The 16,179-nt window shown below is 42.0% G+C and overlaps 1 protein-coding gene across 1 annotated transcript in view; it reads left to right on the top strand.

Annotated features, from left to right (window-relative positions):
- The window catches only part of LOC136863094 (uncharacterized), a 324,692-nt gene that overhangs the window by 282,398 nt on the left and 26,115 nt on the right, over nt 1-16,179 (top strand). The window contains exon 5 of the mRNA XM_067139430.2: nt 4,458-4,584. Within this exon, the coding sequence (XP_066995531.2) occupies nt 4,458-4,584 (127 nt within the window). The remainder of the gene's footprint in view (nt 1-4,457; nt 4,585-16,179) is intronic.

Below are 16,179 nucleotides of genomic sequence, written 5' to 3'. Positions count from 1 at the left end.
GCTGGACGAGAAATAGAGCACCAATGTTTTAAGATAATGATGATGGTACTTGTTTAACTGCTAATGGTCTTAACAGATATACTAGTGTCGAAATTCTGTTCCGCAGTAGTTCCTTTAATATCTCGGAAGCCAACCAGGTTTTCGCAATTTCACGCCTTCGGATTTCATCGACCTCAACTGGGATCGAACTTTCTATCTCGGGAATAGAATTACTACTAACCGACTGCGCTACTGAGGTCGCCAATTCATATAAAATTATTAATGATAGACACCTCCGAATTTCTTGACGAAATCAATATTAATGTAAAATAAAGTGTAACGCACCTAAATGTCAAACATTCTATGGCCCTTATTCCTTAACCTAAGCTAAATCTGGTATAATAAACACAGTACACTGAAATTCCAGCGTCACTTTGTGCATTCTGTAGGCATTGACTATGGCACGACTTATTACATATGGATTCTATTTTCATTCAATCTCTGTGATTTAGTTGATATTTAGATATGTAATGTAATATATTCTATTGTAACAGTAGTTCCCTCTGTTGATCAGTGGCAGAGTGCCGGCCTGCGGATAACGCTAGTTCAAACCCGGCAGAGGTAGTCGGATTTTTGAAGGGTAGAAAAGCGCCCAATCGACACTCCATGTCGTACAATGTTGGCATGTAAAAGATCTCTGGTGAAACATTTGGTGTTTATGCGACAAAGTTAATTAAAACTGAGCCATAGATCGCCCAACAGAGATCTGTTTCTCTGCCATTTGGTGGAGCAAAACGGAACGTCGGAACTGACACACAGGCAGCCCAGATGACACTAGATCGAAATGCTTGCGCAGGGTAACAGCGGACTTATTATTATTATTATTATTATTATTATTATTATTATTATTATTATTATTATTATTATTATTATTATTATTATTGGTGTTTTGATTATTGGAAGTTGAATACCATTATTTTCTCTGTATCCTATCCCCTATTTTCATTCTTTACTACACATTGAACTTTTTATTCTATTTTGTCATCTTGGAGTTAGCCTCCGTTAGAAATAAATAAATAAATAAATAAATAAATAAATAAATAAATAAATAAATAAATAAATAAATAAATAAATAAAAATACGTGCACACGAAGAAGAAGTTTGCTCATATTATGTTCCTAAAACAAACTAAATAACAACAACATCTAAACTAATTTCCATCTAGCTTTGGCTTGGCCAGCGGATATTTTCAATTCACTTGGTTTGGTGTTCCGTTCGTAGTCACAACTGCGGCCGTTATTCGGTGTTTTGGGGTCTTTGGATGAAAAACTATATGAATACCAGGTTAGAGATTCGTGAACCGGCATGAAATTACAGTGTGTTCATGTTAGTAAGTAGAATGTCTACAGTTATTAACAATTAGTTTCAGAATACAAAGACAGTTTTCCAAATGTATTGCCATCATAAAACAATGCAAATGAACCTAGACACCCTTAACATAAGCTAGACGGCCTCCTTATCTCCCTCATTTGGTATTAATCACGGGACAGTAAATTTTCACTCAAGGCATGAAAATGAAAACTTACAACCTGTTATCCGGTCAGTGACCGGGTCAGGGATGGAATGAATGAAGCCCTTATCTTGCGGCGAGGATAGGAATTGTGCCGGCTGCCGAAGCCTGTCGCACTCCTCTGGGGCAATGATTAATGACTGACAGATGAAATGAAAAGATATTGGAGAGTGTTGCTGGAATGAAAGATGACAGGGGAATCTGGAGTACCCGGAGAAAACCCCGTCCCGCCTCCGCTTTGTCCAGCACAAATCTCACATGGAGAGACCGGGATTTGCACCACGGAACCCAGTGGTGAGAGGCCGACGCGCTGCCGCCTGAGCCACGCAGGCTGTTATTTTCACTCAAGGCATCGTCCCTCTAAAGTTAGAGTAAGGAGAAACAGGTCTCTCTGAGGACCACCTATTCGTAATCGAACTCGAGATCAATCGACCTCATACAAGGAAGCATGGCAATTATCTGACCAAGGTAAAGTGCAGAGTACACTCAGTAGCTTACTGCTTCACTATGTTTCAGCCTTGAGTGGAAAGATAACGATCCAGACATTTTTGTATTTTCTTGAGTGATATATATTATTGCGGTGGTATTATTAGTAGATCTGAACGTAGGAATTAGAAAGCTCTAATTTGTTTCTCAGATACAAGGCTTCTAATTCCTTTCACTAGTGTAAAATGTAGTTACATCCTTGGTTATCGCGGAACTAACGCATAACAATCTGCATTCATACCAATCGTCGTTGCCTGATAAAGCCATCAAATACCTGCCAGGTACTTCGTTTTCTAACCTCTAGAAGTAAATGCGCATTACATTGAATATTTCCTGTAATAAAATGATTGGATCCTGGTCTTCATTCTCTGACTATGACAACACTGGTCAGATAAGAAACACCGGGTAGGCTACTTTGTTTATGCTCAGAAACAGATTATGGCAATTAACGGGAATTAATTAAGTCAAATAAGTCCGACTTCTTGGCTGAATGGTAAGCGTCGAGGTCTTAGGTTCAGAGGGTCACGGGTTCAATTCCCGGCCGCGTTGGGGATTTTATTCGCGTCTGATTAATTTTCGGCCTTGGTGACTGGGTGTTTAGTGTTTGTCCCAGCACTCTCATCTTCATATTCAGACACCACACCACACAATCAACCACCACAGAAACATGCAATAGTGATTACATCCCTCCACATAGTGTTGGCGTCAGAAATCCATCCGAGTGGCAAAGGAGTGAATATGACTGCTATGTTGAAAAGAATTAGCAATGAATGAAAATCGATTGTCAAGACGGGTTGTTTTCTCTTCAGACTTCACGGTATTTCTAACAATTGTGACCCATTTTCCAGGTTGCTGGACACTCCTGATAAGCAACGAAAATTATGTTACGAAAAAATATTCTTCCTCTCATATTTCCGTAACTTTCATTTCCAACAAGTTGTTTTACGTTGCACCTACACAGAGGGATCTTATGGCGACGATGGGAGAAGAAAGGGTTAGGAGTGAGAAAGAAGCAGCCGTGGCCTTAATTAAGGTACATCACCAACATTTGTCCGGTGTGAAAATAGGAAACCATGGAAAACCATCTTCAGGGATGTCTACAGTGGGGTTGGAACCCATTATCTCCCGAATACAAGCTTACAGCTGCGTACCCCTAACCGCACGGCCAATTCACTCGGTTACTTTCATTTTCAAAGATAAGTTGTTATTGAGTATAAAAAGAAAAGGAAATGAGAGATAATTTGTGGAATGGACATAATCATTATTATGTCCATGTATATTATTTAATGTAGTAATTGACAAATAGTTGTAACAAGGATAATTTAATGCATGTATCAGATAAATGGAATGTAATAAATGAATGCACTTTCCCCAGTTTCAGGCGATCCGATACAAGGGATTGGGGTTATACTATTCTAGTCTGTTGCTGAGTATGTTACAGTATTTTTTAATGTGTTTTACGTTGCACCGACTCAGATAGGTCTTATGGCGACGATGTGATAGGGAAGGGCTAGGAGTGGGAAGGAAGCGGCTGTGGCCTTAATTAAGGTACACTATTTGACTGGTGTTAACATGGGAAACCACTGAAAACCATCTTCAGGGCTGCCGACAGAGGGGTTCGAACCCACTACCTACCGGATGCAAGCTCACAGCTGCGCGCCCCTTACCGCACGGCCAACGCGCCCGGTGGTATTTAATTCATTAATGTTCGTTGGAAAGAAATTCTTCATACAGTATACTTATCAATAAAGTGGCTTTTGCTGAGATGACTTTACAACACATAGGCTACCTACTGTTTTCTTGTTTCTTCTTACATGGTGAACTTCAAGGTGTCCTCACCTAGTGGTAGCTTGTCTATCCTCATGTTTTCCTAAGTGTGCTCCTGAAAATAGTTATTGGAAAGGAATTCTTCACTCAGTGTGGCATATCTGAAATGATTTATGAATATTGAATTTTCACGACCGCATTGTAATCGAAACAGACTTGCAACGTTTTAGGTCGTGTTACGTACATGTAGTACGTGTTGAAGAGATGTTAAGTACAGAACAAAAATGGCCAGCCGGACACCAGTGGGATCCGAACCCACAACCTCCCGATTTGGCCATTTTTGTTCTGTACTTAACATCTCTTCAACACGTACTACGTGTACGTAACACGACCTAAAACGTTGAAAGTCTGCTTCGATTGAAATGATTTAATTTAATTGTAATTTTCTTCTTCAGTGTGTCTTCACCTAAATCTCGCCTCACGTTTTCCCCAACATACCCCTAAAAAGAGTATTATGCCGCTGTGCCTTCCTCATCTACTGAAGTATGGTATCTCTGGTTGAGGCTGTACGACCACGAGCTAACTAATGATAGAGAACTCATTATATCAATTTAATGAATTCCATTTAATTGCAATGTCTAATGCTCTTTTACAGCCCCAGAACTTGGTCATGATGGCTGATTTTCCAGACTGTGATGTAAAACTCTGTGACTTCGAAATATCTAGGGTCGTATTGGAAGGAACAGAAATCAGAGAAATCTTGGGAACTCCGGATTACGTTGGTGAGTACATTTCCCTGTCAATGGGATGCTTTTACTCTACTTACTAAGTTCTTCCATGTCTCTTGGAAGCTTACTGTCTGTCAGTTGGTATAATTTTACTTATTTCAGTCCACACCTGCTTGCACTGTTTACAGCTCTAATTTCCATGCTGTCTAGTCCCACCGTGTGACTGAAACCAACCCATTCGTTTTCATCCCATCCTATTTAGTGACTCATCGTCATCCCTTGTTCGGTCTTATTCCACGCAATTCCATCCTATCATGTACCGACTCACTCTGCCTTTTGCCATCCGGTCTTATTCAGTCTATTCTTACCGCTCCATTCCCATCTTACCCTCTCCTAACCCAACTCCTCCAAAGTCATCCTCCCTACTCCATCCGATCTCGTCCCGTCGCACCTTACCCCGTTCTTTCCCACCTCACCTCGCACCACCTCACCCCCTTTAACCTCCTACTTTCACATCCGGTCTCATCATATCTCATCTTACCCCTACCTCGCCCTTTCCCATCCAGATTCGTCTAGTCTCATCTTACCCCGTCCAATTCTATCCGACATAGTCTGTCCGATCTTATCCTATTCTTTCCCATCTCATCTCGACCCGTTCCTTTTATCCCGCTCTTTTCCATCGGAACTCGACTCGTCTCATCTTACCCCTTTTTCATCTATCTGGTCTCGCCCCAACTTACCTCGCATTTCCTCAAACGACCCAGTCTCTTACCCTATCCTATTGTGTTATATCAAACAGCATCGTCACCATAATCATGTCTAGAGCTGAAAGGAAGGACAACTGGTGGATTAAAATGAAATAGAGGAATTAATAGAGCGCGATGACTATCTGATGGCATAAAACCTTAGTTCCTCACTAAATGAGATTTGTATACAGACGAGTCCATGTGCTGCAGTGAGTGAGAGGAGAGGAGCGTTCTCTTCGCTACTTGCTACGGAAGTGTTCACATCCGGTGTTGGTAACTGAATGCCCTTGTCCGCGCTTCTCCTTCTGCTGTCAGCAGGTCGGCTGACGACTACGTTAGTGTAACAGGGCTTCATTTTACTCCCAGTAGCACAGCAGTAGTTAACCCCTCCACTACCTTCCTTCCCCACTCTTTCCCCCTCCAATCTCGTGCCTTCACGCAGGTTTGTGCCATCAGATAGTAATCGCACTCTAGAGCGGTATCGTAACATAAGGGCAGGCCAGCAGACTTATCATAAAATAAATTTGTTAACCAAGCTAGTGAATGTCAGTGGGTCATTGTTGTTATTCGCCCAAGGATATATATGAACATATTTTAACTGAATATGAATTAGGGTTGAAACTTAATTTAAGAAATTGTTTGAAATGGTCCTCACGTTGGTAATTTTCTTCACAGAGCGTAAAATATTCTATCCTTTATTTGGAAATGTCACAACGAAAGGCATTTTGTAACTCTATATTAGGTAAAATTCCGTAATTCCTTCTATAATTCCTCGAAATATATTCCCATCCTTGCATTATTGGTGGCATTCTAAGATAAACATGGGTACCTGAATATTAAACTTATTGTCTTAAATTTCTTTTCCTGTTCATACTATCCCGGAAACTTCTGCTAAGCCCAACTAACGTGCGCTGGACATGCTCAATGTCCTCTCCACTACGTGGTTGCTTCTTTGCTAACTCGCCTCCGCTTTGTCCAGCACAAATCTCACATACTGTAGAGTGACCTGGATTTGAACCACGGAATCCAACGGTGAGAGGCCATCGCGCTGCCGCCTGAACCACGGAGGCTCTACTTGAATACACGGTATTACTAAAAAATCCAAGAGTTGTTCTTGTGGTCTCTTGTAAGACTTTTCTCTAGACATCTAATGACAAGAGTCATACACAAATTCACTATTTCCAGATTCAATGTCTTTGCATTCCTCGTGCATCCACTGCTTGGACTTCGACTGAATCCTCTTCTCAATGTCTGTGTCTGCATAGCGTTTGAAGCAATAAATGCACATGGTATCATCTTCCTCAGTCTGTGCAGAGAATAGACAGTCAGGTTGGAACGCAACATACAGCAAATTAAATATTACAGCTACAAGACCCTGGTCGTGTAGCTAACTCGCTCAGTGCATTGCCTCCCGCCTTTGCAGCAACTCCTGAAGCCAGTTTTTCTCGTCATCCCTCTGTTTTGAATAAGACAATTTTTCCAGCGAACTCGTATGCCAATTTCCTTTACAGAAAAGAATGGTACATATGGGAAGGTTTAAAGTAGTTTTCACTTTAAGGATGAAGGAGTGCGTGGTATAATATACTTAATACCAGCCTTTCTCATGGATAGGCTGCCTGTATTTATATCCTCCAAAATCTTTTGCACATCATCTTCACTCCTTGCCACTGCCCTGTCGGTCTTCTTTACGTAACTTCTGACCATTATTACCAGGAAGAAATAAGAGTTATAATTCAGATATCGGTATATCATTTCAGAATTTTAGTTAGTTCAAACGACAGTGGGGCAAGTGAGTACACTTCAACATTTGTCTGGACTCCCCTCCCCCCCACACTCCACTTTCAAATAAATTGGCTCCTATCGTAGGGATTAGTCAGTGAACTCTGCTACCAAGTCACCCCGAGAGACCAAATATAATGTATTTACCAACGGATGTCTTGAAATTAGCTCAACATTTTTATGAATATGCCTGCCTAGGAATAAATTAATTGTTTTTCTTAGATTAAAAGCAACGAAAATAAACGAACGCCGGTAACTTCGAAGTTTTCTGGCGGAGCATCTCGTAACGCAGCCTGCACATCTCACAAGCCATTTTCACAACATGTAGCCTCGCACAGGATCCGAAATCCTATAGTTTGGAAATTTAGATCGGGTGGACTCACATGCCCGTATGACTCCCTTACCTTCTCTCTCCTACTCTTTTCTTCATGAGCGTATTTTTATTTAAGTATTATGGTAGAGACCTACCCTTGGAATTCCTCATCGCGTGGCAATAGTATGTATAAAATAATGAATATGCCACCACGATACGTTACAACCGCGAGTTACATTCTTCCTCCAGTACTTCTCCCTGAATAGACGTGTGTTTTGTCGTCGTTTCCGCTTTCAAATCAACACTCACGGACATCCTTTGGCAGGCGACTGGTAATGATATACAGTTCCGGTACAACTGTCTGGTTTCATACATCCTACGTTGTCTGCCCACTTCTTGTAATCACCTGCGTTCTCCACCGTTTCTGCCTCAGTACATTGGGAACGAAGAGAAGATACTGTATATTGCAGTGTAAGCGACGATAGTTGAATTCAATCTATAGTAACAGTGTGTGTACAGAGCTCGCTAGCTGCAGTCTCTTAAGTGCGGCCAGTATCCAGTATTCGGGAGATAGTGGGTTCGAACCCCACTGTCGGCAGCCATGAAGATGGTTTTCCGTGGTTTCCCGTTTTCACACCAGGCAAATGGTGGCGCTGTACCTTAATTAAGGCCACGACCGCCCTTTCCTGTCCCATCGTCGCCATAAGACCTATCTGTGTCAGTGCGACGTAAAGCCAATAGCAAAAAAACAGTGTGTGTCCTCATACCGAGGTGATGCAACTCTTTTCAGGCACGTCCCCAATGGAGGTGAGCTGCATGTACCATTTCAGCCACATATCAGCCCTCCTGCCATTCTTAAGTTTCTTGCAGTGCCGGGAATCGAACCCACACCCCCGAGGACGGCAGCTAATAACACTAACCTTTGCCCTACGGAAGCGGGCTATAGTAACAGTGACAATATAATTTCTTTGTTGTTGGTAGTGATGCTGTGTCGTTTATGAGCTAAGGACTTTTCAGTCATCGGCCCTGAGAAAATATGCATTAAATATCTGTCTGATAAAATGTTTTACATCCAGCTCCTTGGCTGTTTGGTCCGAGTCTTAGACTTCGGGTTACAGGGTCGCAGGTTCCATTCCCGACCGGATCGTGGAAATACAATCATGAATGCCTCACTCAACTTCGCTTGGGGCCGGATCTTTCTGCTGCCCCAACATCTTCCAACTAATATGCAACAGGCAGTTTACCATTCATGATACACGCCGAGCACATTCGTTGGAGGTTCTGAGACGGAAGAGCTGCACCAATCCAATGATATTGTGCGAAATTATGTTTTATTTATTTATTTATTTATTTATTTATTTATTTTATTTATTTATTTATTTATTTATTTATTTATTTATTTATTTATTTATTTAATACATATACACAGACGTTAACCCAATTACAACACTTGCTCATAACATCTACTATTAGCCACACCGCAACGATTCTAGTACTACATCACCAGGATATAAAAAGGAGGCTGAGTGGACCCCGTTCCAGCCCTCGTACCATTTCTCAAATTTTGTGGCAGAGCCGAGAATCGAACCCGGGCCTCCGGGGGTGGAAGCTAATCACACTAATCACTACACCATAGAGGCGGACAATTTAATAATTTATTTTCAATGTGTTCCGTATTTTATGGTTTCAAAACTATTCTTGTCAGAAAATAATTTAAAATTGACTTTACTAGCATCAACATTTCAGTGCTGGATTCTGATATTTCTATGAAATCTGGAAAGCAAGTTATGCTCTATGCACTTTCTATCTTTCTTGTTGAATCTGGACTTGTCACTCAACTGGCTATGACCCATATCAGAAAGGTTAAACTCATATTCTGTAGCTTACATTTAAATTCTTATTTCGCGGCTTTCATGCTTAAGCAATAAACCATTAATTGTACTCGTTTTATAAATATGCAAATTTGATACGATACTGATATTCTTTGCATTCATTTCACTATTTTATTAACATTTTAGTCCATATTTTACTCCATAAATTTTCTTCCTTCTTTAATCCGTTTACCCTCCAGGGTTGGTTTTTCCCTCGGAATCAGCGAGGGATCCTACCTACCGCCTCAAGGGCAGTATCCTGGAGCGTGAGACTTTTGGTCTGGGTATAAAATTGAGGAGGAGGACCAGTACCTTGCCCAGGTGGTCTCACCTGCTATACTGAACAAGATCCTTGTGGGGGGATGGAAATATTGGAAGGGATAGGCATGGGAGAGGGAAGAAAATGGCCGTGGCCTTAAGTTAGTCCGAGCAATTGCCTGGAGGAGAAGTGGGAAACCATGAAAAAACACTTCGATGATGGCTGAGATGGGAATCGAAACCCCCTCTAATCAGTTGACCTCCCGAGGCTGACTGGACCACGTTCAGCCATTGTACCACTTTTTTTGCTAGGGGCTTTACGTCGCACCGACACAGATAGGTCTTATGGCGACGATGGGATAGGAAAGGCCTAGGAGTTGGAAGGAAGCGGCCGTGGTCTTAATTAAGGTACAGCCCCAGCATTTGCCTGGTGTGAAAATGGGAAACCACGGAAAACCATCTTCAGGGCTGCCGATAGTGGGATTCGAACCTACTATCTCCCGCATGCAAGCTCACAGCCGCGCGCCTCTACGCGCACGGCCAACTCGCCCGGTGTGTACCACTTTTCAAGTTTCGAATCGAGCCCGGGTCTTTGAGAGTGGCAGCTAATCACGCTAACCATAACTTTTATAAATCGTTATTCCATATCTACGCACAGTTGAACAAACGAAAATGAACACATGGGTGAGGTGGAGCAGTAACAACGAAATGTGATGTAACTCGATAATTATTGAACGACATGTTCCTGACGAAATGCGGCTGTCAGTACACTGTACAACTGTTCACATATCAGAATAACATAAAACAGTACAATAAATGGAAAAGAAACTGCCACATTGGTGAAATAAATATGCGAAGTGAGGGACAGCTGGCAAGTGAAGTTCGACGTGAAGCACTTCACGCTGTGTCAGTTAAGTGTAGGGCAAAGGTCCTTGGTTATCAGCCAGCATATCTGTAGTTCGAATAGTGGTATCGGCAATATATTATTTGTTTACTGAACTCCATTACTCTACTTTGTGACTGCACCATACTAACATTCTTTGCATTTCCAGTCACAATGCTTGCAATTAGAGCGTAGTTTATTATCATTGGCCCCTCGAAGAATTAATACGTGCCATGCACAGCAGGAATAGCCTTACAATATTACGTGCGGTCACGCGAGTGCCAGTTAGCTCACAATCAGATGAAGTGTACCCGCCTGTCAACGGGAGAACCACTTTTAGAGTTTTGCGTTAACCAAATGAGTGTGTATTTTTAATCATTGCGAAATTATCTTCTTCTTCTCTGTTTACCCTCCAGGATCGGTTTTTCCCTCGGACTCACCGAGGGATCCCACCTCTACCGCCTCAAGGGCAGTGTCCTGGAGCTTCAGACTCTGGGTCGGGGATACAACTAGGGAGGATGATCAGTACCTCGCCTAGGTGGCCTCACCTGCTATGCTGAACAGGGGCCCTGCGGGGAATGGGAAGATTGGAAGGGATAAACAAGGAAGAGGGAAGAAAGTGGCTGTGGCCATTAGGTACCCTCCCGGCATTTGCCTGGAGGAGAAGTGGTAAACCACGGAAAACCACTTCCAGGATGGCTGAGGTGGGAATCGAACCCACATGTACTAAGTTGACCTCCCGAGGCTACGTGGACCCCGTTACAGCCCTCGAACCACTTTTCAAATTTCGTGGCAGAGCCGGGAATCGAACCCGGGCCTCCGGGTGTCGCAGCTAATCACACTAACCACTCCAACACAAAGGCGGACGCGAAGTTATTATTATTGTGCTTTTAATTGTGTTAGTCTTGAAAAGACTGTTTTAGACATGACTTAATACCTCGTCCAGTATCCATCGGCTTGAACAACTTGTCGGAGCCAACGTGGCATTGACTCAACAAGCTTCCTAAAGTATTCCTCGACGAGAGCGATCTCCTTACATGCGTTCAATATAACGCCCCGCAAGGGCTGAGGCCAATATTTCTTTATATTGAAACAGGAACGCCCGTACTTTAGCTTAGAGGAGTACATTGATTGACGCCAGGGCGTGTACGATCCATGCTGAGAGAGTCGGAGAGAGAAGGGTAGTGCAATAAGTTCTTATTGAGTGCAACTTGAAGTTTATTCAAGAAAAACAGATGAATCATATCACCTTTACAGATGAATAGTTGGAGTTTGAGTGTCCAGAAAGATGTAGAGAAGGGCGTCGTCCCTCGGCGTCGGTCGTCGTCCCTCAGCGTCGGCGTTGTCCCACGTCGCTGAACTCCTCCCCTCACCACAGAACTCCTCTCAGCACTGCACTGAAGGTTGTGACACGACACTGTTTGTTAAATGCACGTGTTCCACTGTCAATAGTGTTGGACGCAAAATACTTCTACGGAGCTAGCGGGCTCCCTTTATACCCACAGGTCGGTCATCCTTCCGCCGATTTGCTTGAAATGTTGTATAGTGATATTTGTTATTTAGGCCTACAAGATGACGAGCTTCAAATTACGATCGGTCATCCCGTTCTGGATATAATGAAATCGAAGGAATGGAACGTTCGATCGTGACGTCACTCGGCCTCGGCTGGTACCCTGCAGCGAGCGATCACCTGCCTGCGCTGACACACATGATGCCTGCGCGCTCGGCGCTCGTTTCAAATCTTCACAGACGGGTGTTACAACGTTTTCCACAAGAAATACATGGACGGTGAATGCTGACAGGGCATTCCCGTTTCAATATGGCGTTTTTCACCTTGATCACACATGTTCAATAGGGTACAAGTCTGGAGATCGAGAGACCCAATTGAGAAGTTCGTTGGAATCCTGCTCAGAATTCTAGCCCTGATCACAACCGCTCGTGCGATCTATGGAGTTGACTTGCACGAACTGCATTACCTCCCCTGGATAACGCTCTCTCACACTCGGAACTATAATATTCTACAGAATGCCCAAATATTAGTCCAATGTGAGACGGCTATCTATCCCATGAAGCACTCCGGCCCCATCAGAACAAAAGATATCCACCCTCCATCGCGACAGAGATATGCTACCACTGCGTGATCATTTGGCTATAGGCCTATGTCTATCTTCTTTTCTTTTCATTTTTTGTTAAGATTGAATCCATACTTTTCGGTGTCGACTCAGTTAATGTAACTTTAAAGCTTTTCAGTCTGATGAAAACATTAATTATCTATCTATCTAAAATAACATGTCCTGACTGAATGACTGACTGACTGACTCATTCATCATCGCCGAACCGAAACCGCTGAAGCTATGAATATGAAATGTGGTCAGTGGTTTCATTTCAAAACGGAGAGACTCATTAGAAGAGATTTCTGAAAATTCAATCCCTAAATGTGCCATAAATGGTTTCAAAATTGTTAAATCCCTTTTTACTTTCTTGTTTTGAAATTAACTCCTAAAGGTTAATAAGGAGGCGAGGTATAGAAGTTTGTATTGGAAAAAAATATTTTTGTCGATTTTCTTGAAACATAGCATACTCGACAACACAAATAACGTAACACCTATTTCAGCATGTTCTTAAAACATTACATCTCTAAGGGGTTTCGACTGTGGGTTTTGAGGCCTGATGACAACAAATATTCATTTCTCTGAGACCGGTTGATTAGGAAGTTAAAATTTCACATGATGGTTGCTCCTATATGCCTTGAACTTTAAATAATTTGTTTTAAAACAATACACCCCTAAGGGGTTTTTATTGCAGGGTGAGACTTGATGGCAAAAATATTCATTTCTCTGAAACCTCTCGACACACGAGGTAGAAATTCCACATGATGGTTGCTCCTCCTTGTCTTAGATTTTAAATAGTAAGTGGTCTTTCTACAATTAACCCTTAGGGGTTTTTTTCTGGAGACTGTGTCCTCATGACAAAATTATTCATTTCTCTGAAACCGTTTGACTAACTAAGTCAAAACTTCGCATGATATTTTCTCCTATACATCTTAGATTTTAAATAAGAAGTGGTCTTCAGGCTTGATGACAAAAAATATTCTCTGAAACTATTTGACTTATGAAATTAACATTTGAAATGGCATCCTAGGTGTTAAATAACAGAATGTTTGAAAAGAAAATAACTCTTCAGGGGGTTAAATGTGGGTTGATATCCGAAGAAATATTCATTCCTCCGAAACCCTTTAACGTTCGAAAACAATATTCCAAATAGCGGTATACATTTTATATCATAGGTGTGAAATATGAATTATTTAAAACCTTCTTCCTCTAAGGGATTAAATTGGGTCAGCTCCAGAACCAAAATTATTCATCCCTCCTAAACCGTTTGACGTACGAAGTAGTAATTTTACAAGAAAGTTGTACTTTTATGTCCTAGGTATCAAATATCAAATATCATATTTCTCCACTAACTGCTTTAGATGAGGGTTGACCCTGAAAACCACAATATTCAATCTCCAGTAACTGTTTCAGGTACGAAATTAAAATTTTATATAATGATTGGTCTTTTATATCCTAGATATTATGAAAGAAATGTTTTTAAAACGAAACTTTCCTTTTTCCATTACCCTTAGACGTACGAAGTCAAAATTTCCCATGTTGGGCGCTTCTATATCCTAGATGTTAAATAAGATAGGGCTTTAAAAACATTCCAATTCTATCGAACTCAAATTGCTGTTAGATCCGAAAATAGGTAATCATTCCTCCAAAACCGTTTGACGTTCAACTGAGGGTAGATATGCTGATTCATCCGACAGCGGACTATATGTCTTTTCACGAGATTTTAATACTGATGTAAACATAGTATGTCCGCGCCTCTGCCAAAGAAAGAGTTGTGATTGGCTGAGCGTGTAGTACCGACCTCCATCCCGTCAACGTCTCGTGTTCGGACGTACAGGGCTGCGCAACGCATACGATAAAAGTGCGAAGATCTGAACTTCTGAATAAACGACTAAACCTGGATTCTGTTCACTTAGTTTATTGAACACATTCACAACGCACTGCCTGTGGTCACTTCTGAGCGGTTTTCCTCTTTTGTGCTTCACTACACGCGATGGTCCTACCTCTTGCTCCATTTCTCTCACTATGAATACTGACACTGACTGCTGCTGCAAGATGCAACACCTTATCTCCACACTGTACAGCTTGTGACTTTCCCCCACTACGAGAAGACTTCCTGTATTACACCACGCCTTGCGCCTTCATTTCTCGTTATTTAATCACTATTTTATTAAAAAACATATATATATATATGACAACCATATTTTAATATGATTACGTACTCTCCCAAACTCTCTAAATGTTGTATGTATGTATGTATGTTGGGTATTCAGCCCGAAGGCTGGTTGGATCCTCAACAGGTTCACCATTAGCTGTCATAGATGGCCTAGGTGTCACTGAAGAGGCGTCCTAGGGAAATGAGGAGTGAGGTAGTTCCCCGTTGCTTTCCTCACCGAGCCAGAAGTTGCTATTGCACATCAGTCTGCCAAGCCCACTGAAATGCCTGCACCAGCCGACCCTATGAGTGACATTTTCACACCATTCAGAGCAGGGACTGGCTGCATAAGGAATGGCATTACTAGCGTCACGCATACCTCAGCCACTTTCATATTGTCAAAGCCAAGGAAGAGACTGAGACAGGTCAATGAAAGTAACAATTTTATTCTATCCCATACCAGAAGACATAGCGCACTGTAAACACTACATCTTGCCAGCAAAGGCATTTCTAAATGTTATAAACTAAAATAAAATTGAATTAAAACCACGCACTACTTTCCTTCGAGCTCGCATACAGTCGAGTGAGTGCGACGGTTGCTTCTCCAATCAACTATGTTTATGTCCACGTGCAAAGGCAACGTGCTCCGCCTATTTGTTTACACCGGGATTAAACTCTCATGAAAAGACATATACCCAAAGTTTAAAACTTTGAAAGTTAACTTTCAGTTTAAAACCGTAGCAAAGCACGGTTATCCTCATAGTAACACCTACAACAATATAACGTAGGGCTATCCGTAAACAGTTCACCCTATTAAACAAATTAATTATCCTCATGACATGCGTGGTTTTCTTTATGCTGAAGGAGGAGGATGATAGTGTTGTATGATTAATAATTATTGTTTTAGACAAACTTTAATGCTTTAAAGTTACATAGGTATATATACATATCTTTTGTCATATAGAGATTCGTTGGCTAGTAAACGCGAACCGCCCCGACCCCACCGAACTCAAAGAATTCTCGTCAGAGAAGATCACTGATCCCAGTTACAATTTAACTCTCTCTCTCGGCAAAGGAGCACCGATCGACCATCTGTTCATCGGAGAGAGGCTCTTTGGCCTCCGCTTTTCTGCAATGGAGTCCGGCTTCTCCTAATCGTTTACGGACCGTGTGTGGAGGTCCAGGAAAATTGGTCGCCTACATTCGCTCCGCCGAGGTTAAGAACGGGTCCTTCTGTGTAGTTCTAGCTAAACTGTTGTCTTCCTGGTACAAGCCTACCTTCAATCAGTGCCCAGTTGACGTTTAAATATAACCCTGACACCCACCACTACTGTATCCACCTCTGAGCAGCCCTAGGCAAAACGCTACACCGAATCGCTGCCTCACGAATGCTAAAATTACCTAGGCAGCACTTGCTCTCTTGACGCGTATGAATAATGTGCCATGTCAGAATGGAGTAAAACATTTAGCAACGAAGTTTATTCCGCCAAACTTCGTATGTTCATTCCTGAGGGTGTCACGGTGTATTCATTC

This window comes from Anabrus simplex, chromosome 2, assembly GCF_040414725.1.
Source record: "Anabrus simplex isolate iqAnaSimp1 chromosome 2, ASM4041472v1, whole genome shotgun sequence".
NCBI lineage: Eukaryota > Metazoa > Arthropoda > Insecta > Orthoptera > Tettigoniidae > Anabrus > Anabrus simplex.
This window is presented reverse-complemented; position numbering and strand designations above follow the sequence as displayed.